At 36.7% G+C, this 6,511-nt stretch overlaps 1 protein-coding gene across 1 annotated transcript; it reads right to left on the bottom strand.

The window, feature by feature from the left end:
• LOC107640039 lies at positions 1,402-3,577 on the bottom strand. The gene is made up of 4 exons (XM_016343589.1): positions 3,385-3,577; positions 2,692-2,998; positions 2,535-2,605; positions 1,402-1,694 (listed from the first exon to the last, which is right to left on the bottom strand). Exons 1-4 carry the CDS (start codon positions 3,575-3,577, stop codon positions 1,402-1,404), a joined length of 864 nt encoding a protein of 287 aa, XP_016199075.1.

Raw genomic sequence — 6,511 nt, 5'->3', positions numbered from 1 at the left:
TTTGATGCAATTTTTTGCAAGCATGATTGTAAAAATAATATATTATTATACATAAAAATTGGTGATTTTTTGTTAAGTATATAATTTTTTTATAATTATTTTTGTTAACAACTAATAATACTTTTAAAAAAATTACAAAATAATATATACTTAACAAAAAATCACTAAATTTTAAGAATAATAATATCTCATTTTTTAAATTATGCTTGCAAAAAATTACATCAAAATTCAATCTCTAATGTATATTTTGAGAAATACATATTTAATGTTAGTTTTTTTGCAAGATTATCTAACATTAAATATGTATTTCTCAAAAAATATATTAGAGATTGAATTTTAATACAATTTTTTGCAAGAATTATTAAGAAAATGAGATATTAGTATCCTTAAAATTTGGTAATTTTTCGTTGTGTATAAATTTTTTTGTAATTTTTTTGTTAACAACTAATAATACTTTTAAAAAATCACAAAAAAATATATACATAGAAAAAAATATCAAATTGTAAGAATAATAATATCTCATTTTTGGGTAAAGTATACTTTTTGTCCCTAAAGTTTGGCAAAAGTTTTAAAAATACCCCTAAGTTTTATTTTGTTTCAATTTTGTCCCAAAAGTTTTCGATTTGCATCAAATATACCCTCGACGGCTAAATTTTTAAAAAATTTAAGACCAATATAATAATAATGTATGAAAATTATGCTTGATTTGCTTGTGTTGAGGGGTTGTTCTTATGAAATTGTTGTTGAATCGGTCTTAAATTTTTTGAAAAATTAGCCGTTATGGATATATTTGATGCAAATCGAAAACTTTTGGGACAAAATTGAAACAAAATAAAACTTGGGGATATTTTTAAAATTTTTGTCAAACTTTAAGGATAAAAAGTATACTTTACCCCTCATTTTTTTAATTATTCTTATAAAAAATCACTTCAAAATTCAATCTCTAAGGCATTTTTTGAAAATATATATTTACTGTTGGGTATTGTTGTTATGTTTTTAAATTATTTAAAGGTATTTTTGTCGATAGTAAAATTCGGGTGTATTTCTGTCAGCGTTTGAATAATTCGGGAACATTTTTGGTGGTTAACCCTAATTTTTATAATTATACTATGATATTATAGTCACAAAAAAAAATACTATGATATTATAAAATATGATTACTTCTCAAATTATTTAACTAACAAATTAAAACAATAAAATAATAATTTAAAATAATAACAAATAATTTAAAATTCTATTCTTCTGGGTTTCATGTTTTGAAAAGATTGAATAATCTTTTCATTATCAATACAATCAAATATCTCTCTTTCTATATATGTGACTAAACATTCATTTAAAAATTCATCTTCCATACGGTTACGAAGCCGGCTCTTTATGATGTTCATAGCAGAAAAAGTTCTTTCAACTGATGCAGTTGCTAGTTGCTACGGGCAAAACTAAAGCTAACTTCGAAAGAAGAAACACTAATGGATAAACAATATTTTTTCGAGTCTCAACCAATTTCTCAGAAAGAGCACCAATCCCCTTTAAGTTTGAGAATTGATCATCAGAACGCACATCTAATATGAAGTTCTCAAGTTGACTATCAAGTGTTAAAAGTTGAGTGGAAGAAAATTCTAATGGATAGAATTGAGCTAATTGGATCAACTTCTCATTATCAAACGCAAAAAATAAGTGTCTTGGATTCAAACAAGCTATACAAAAAAGTAATTCAGTATTCACCTCTGTAAAATGATTGTTGAGTTCTTGAAATTTTCTATTAACTACTTGATAGAATATCTCAACTTGAAAATGATGCAAATTTGAGATCTTTTGAGTTTTGCGTCTTGATCTTCCTTGTGACACAAATATATCATCCATTTTTAGAACAGTAATATTATGTTTGTCACAAAACAACGAGACTTCATCAAGTAAAAGAGACTAACCATCATCTCTTATATTTTGCAACCGTTGCTTAGACACTTTAACCAATACCATAGCATTTACAATGTCTTGATCATTCCTTTGTAACGCTTGAGATAACTCATTAGTAACTCCCAAGATATTTTTCATCAAGTGCAAGTTAAAAATGAATTCAAAGGATTGAATGACATTCAATAAATGACATGCTTCAGCTCTTTGTTCTGAATTATTTCCATCTTCCTCAACATATTCAAGAACATTGACCACGGAAGGAAACAAAGAAATTAATATAAGTATAGTTCCATAGTGTGAACCCCATCTAATGTCTCCAGCCCTCTTTAAAGCCATTTCTTGATTCAAACCACGTCTACTAGAAATGTCTCCACTTTATAATGCTTCAATTGTCTTAATCATCTGACTATCACGAAGCATATCTCTTCATTTACATGAAGCTCCAACAACATTGCACAAATTGGTTAACAAATTAAAAAGCAAAGCGATTTCAACTTATTTTTTTGCAACCATTACAAGAGCTAACTGAAGTTGGTGGGCAAAGCAATGTACATAGAAAGTATAAGAATTTTGTTTCAATATCAAAGTTTTCAAACCATTAAATTCTCCTTGCATATTACCTGCACCATCATATCCTTGTCCATGTATTCTTGGTAAACTTAAATTATATGTTCTAATAATGACTCCAATGCTAATTTTAGAGATAAAGCATTGGTATTAGAAACATGAACAAGACCAAGAAAATGCTCCCTAACTTGCCCTTCTTTGTTCACATACCTTAAACAAACTGACATTTGCTCCTTAATAGAAATGTCGCGGTCTTCATCAATCAAAACAAAAAACAACTCGTCCCCAAGATCATTAATAATAACTTTTGTCATTTCACTTGCTACAGCTCTTACAATATCTTTTTGAAATGAGGATGCTCTTAGTTTAAGATTTTCACAAGCATTTTTGAAAGCACGATCAATCTCTTCACTATGTTGTGCAAGAAAGTTTAGAAGTTCCAAAAAATTTTCTTGATTAACAGAATCATCTGTCTCATCGTTACCACGAAAGACCAATCCTTGTCGCAAAAAAAAATCTAATACAATCAATTGTGGCTGTCAAGTGAATTTGATAATTCTTTTTAGCTTGCTCAGATTGTTTTTCAATAGCAACACTAATGTGTTGTTTTGGCTTCATAAGTGCTTCACATTTTCTCTAAGCTTGATTATGAGCACTATCATGAATCCTAATATGAGTTTGTAGTCTCTCTTTTTTTCCAATTTGAAAAGCCATTAGTTACAAAAGCATCACCACCTTCAGTCTCAGGTTTCATAAGATAACATAAAAGACAAAAGATAGCATCTTTTGATATACTATACTCTAACCAATTGCCATAGTCATCAAACCAATTTAGATTAAATCTTCAAAAAGAAGAACCACAAGCAGTTTACGGGAAATCATGAGTCCTTGGTTGACAAGGACCTTTTTGCAAATATGCACACCTAACTTTGTCTCTGTCATTCGGATGATAACTTGAAATCTTTGGTCGTTGTCCTGGACCTGCTATAAGACTCTCTACTTCGAATTCTAAAAACCTCCTTTTGTTAGAAGAGATCGATGAATTGTTTTGGGATCCAACCTCCAACGATGACGTTCTTTTAAAATATTTCTCCATTACTAATAGGATAAAATTATAAACCTAAGTTAATTGACTAATATAAATAATTCACAATTCTATACAAATTTAAAAATACAGTATAAAATTATAAATACAAAATTGACAAACATGTGTCATTCAAATTGATTTCCAAATTCCAACAGCAACAACTAATGAGCTAAATAACTAATAATATCCTAAATTCTTAACTTAAAATAAGTCAATAAACAAAACAATTAACAAACAGATTAAGAAAATCAAAAGCAATTACATAGATGGAACTGAACTGCAGAAGCAGAACCCAAGAGGCAATTAACCAAAAACCAATTAACAAATAACAATGATTCATGAATGTATTATGTATGTAATGCACCAAGAGGCAAGACCACAAGAGTGAAGAGTCCAAGACTGAACTGCAGAATCCTAAATTCCACGAGGCAGAACCCAATAGTCGTGCGACACCCAACGGCACCCTGAACTGCTGAAGATAGAACCAGATGGTGTCGAAAGAACGAGAAGATAGAACTAGAAGAATGACGAGTATTGAAGCTGTGAAGACCGAGGAAGAAGAAAAAAAAGAAGATAGAACCAATCAACCATACGCCGAAGGAACGGGAAGACAAAATTAGACAAGGATTGAAGCTGTGAAGACCGAGGAAGAAGAAAAAGAACGCAGATGTCGAAGGAACACAGCAGCAGAATGCAGAACCAGACGCGGGCACGCGGCGATGCAAGGATAAACTGACGAAGCTGATGCGGGAGAAAGGCTGAACGGGACAGCAACAAAGAAACTGGCGGAGTGACGGCAGACGGCTGAAGGAAGTAACTCTGGAGGATTGGAGTTTGGAAGTGAAGGTTGGAGGCTGGAGCAGAGGAACAAAATTAAAAAGGGAGAGAAGGAGAAGGGTTAGGAATTTGGAGCGTGGGGTCAAAATTAATTTGGTAGTGGGGGCAAATTAGATATTTCACAAACATCTACTCTTTAATTTTTTCAATTTCACTGAAGGGCAGTTGCCTCCACTACATATTGAGTACATCCGTCCCTGCCAGGCGATGTCCGGTGCCACATCGTGGAGGCTGTGAGGTCTGCTATGACATAGGTCCGGAGGAGGCTGTGGGTGAGGAGAGGGATTTTGTGACTGAGGTGGTGGCTGCTATGGTAGTGGATGATGAACGACAAACTAACTGTTTGAGTAAGGCACTATAGCATATGGATGGGGATGATGCTGAGGATGACCAAGTAGAGGACACTGTGGTGGCGGCATCGGCTAGGATACTGCCATCAAGAGACCATAGTCCACAAATGGTGGTGTCGCATACTGTGCACCGGGTCGGACATGTGTGCCATATGAGGTGCCAGACCCCGATGAAGTGTATGGTACCCAAACCATGGTAGACATAGGAGCAAACGACTGCTGATGAACATGCCCTATGCTCTACTCCTTGCCCGTGCGAAACTGGTCCGCAAGACGCTGCATCGTGTGCTAGTCGGTGGTATGAATCTAGAATGCCTCCTCGACCATCGATGCCTCATGATGACTATTAGATGCCCCAAGGTCATGCCATCTAGGCGGGGTAGTATCCCAATCGTCCCTACCTGCCTGTGAATGTAAACCCGATAGTGTAAGTGGTGGTGGAGGTGGAAGAAAGGGTGGTGGTGGTGGAGGCAGTGAGTCATCTTGGTCGCGTGATATATCACCATGCTCCTCCTGTTAGTGATACTCAGCCTCCTCCTCAGACTCCACGTTCAAGTGCTCCCTACGAGGCCTGACCCTATCCCTCTGTGCACTTCCGTACTCTCTAGTCCCCTCTCTCTCTCTCTCTCCTGCTAGGCCTCCAAGTGTCCTCCCGAACCTCCTTAGCACGCCGATGACTGTCAGGCACATCCCAGAGAAGGTGAAGAACGTCCCTCGGCTGGCTAGCAGTAAGCTGGTTGTCACTAGGTAAGTCCAACAGCCTGGGGTCATCAAGCACATGTTGCCATGATAGGTGTTTAACACAGCAAGCCTGCCGGTACTAATCCCAATACTCCTGTGTAGGCCGATAGTGTAACACCCTTGGGAGCTCTGCGCAAAGCTGATGGCGACCCAGAGCTTCAGCGGTGGCGATGGCTTCACGGGGTGACTAGGAGCGGCAGTGACACGCGACGGTGTGGGACGTCGGCAACCACTCCTCCAACTCGCGCTCCTCCTCTCCGCCTTGGACTCGATGATGGCGACAACTTAGCAGCAACAAGCTCCCTCTCACGCGCTATCTCTCTTCTCGGCTCAGCTCTGATTCGCGACGGCACTCTCTCTCCCTCTTCCCTTCTACGGCGACGATGAAAAGCGCGACAGCTGGGCGTGGTGGTGGCGGCGCTGGAAACGGTCTCCCTCTCCCTCTCCCTTCGGATCTCTATCTTTACATGTGTGTGTATGTATGTTCTTGTGTGGGTTTTGGGGAAGAAAAGGAAAGGGGGTGGCGGTGGGTGAGTGGCGGTGGCTAGGTTAGGGTTTTGTGTGTTTGACTTTAGAATTAGAGTTTGATTTGGGGCAATTGTAAAATTAGAAATTTTTGGACAAATTGAGATTTTTGTTAAATTTTAATAAAATTAAGGGATATTGTATTAAATTGAATTCTAAATTATACTTAATGAATAAATAAATAAAAAATTAGTTCTTAATAAGATTTTCCGAAATTTCTGGGTCTTACAGATAGTCTGTGAACGGCTGCATGAAGATCTAATGTCCCTCCTTAAATTGAGCCCTCCAACCATCATACCACTGCTCAAGTTTGGTAGGCCACCATACGTCCTCGCCCCGTCTTGTGGTGGTCAGAAACCTATCGACATTGACCGAGATCGCTGGCAATGGCTACTTGCCACCAAACTGGCACTTCACCCGATGAACATGGTGAAACTCAACGACGTTGAAACAGACGAGGAGAACAACAAACATCCATATCCCCCATTCT

The sequence above is a fragment of the Arachis ipaensis genome, chromosome B05 (assembly GCF_000816755.2).
Source record: "Arachis ipaensis cultivar K30076 chromosome B05, Araip1.1, whole genome shotgun sequence".
NCBI lineage: Eukaryota > Viridiplantae > Streptophyta > Magnoliopsida > Fabales > Fabaceae > Arachis > Arachis ipaensis.
This window is presented reverse-complemented; position numbering and strand designations above follow the sequence as displayed.

Bases quoted from the DNA above. Each gene is read 5' to 3' on its own strand.
- LOC107640039 (XM_016343589.1), bottom strand. From the start codon at position 3,577: ATGGAGAAATATTTTAAAAGAACGTCATCGTTGGAGGTTGGATCCCAA. The intron at 2,999-3,384 runs GTCCTTGTCAAC...TGATTGTATTAG, and splicing joins GTGTGCATATTTGCAAAAAG to ATTTTTTTTTGCGACAAGGA. The intron at 1,695-2,534 runs GTAATATGCAAG...TTTTTTGTATAG, and splicing joins ACAAGGATATGATGGTGCAG to CTTGTTTGAATCCAAGACAC.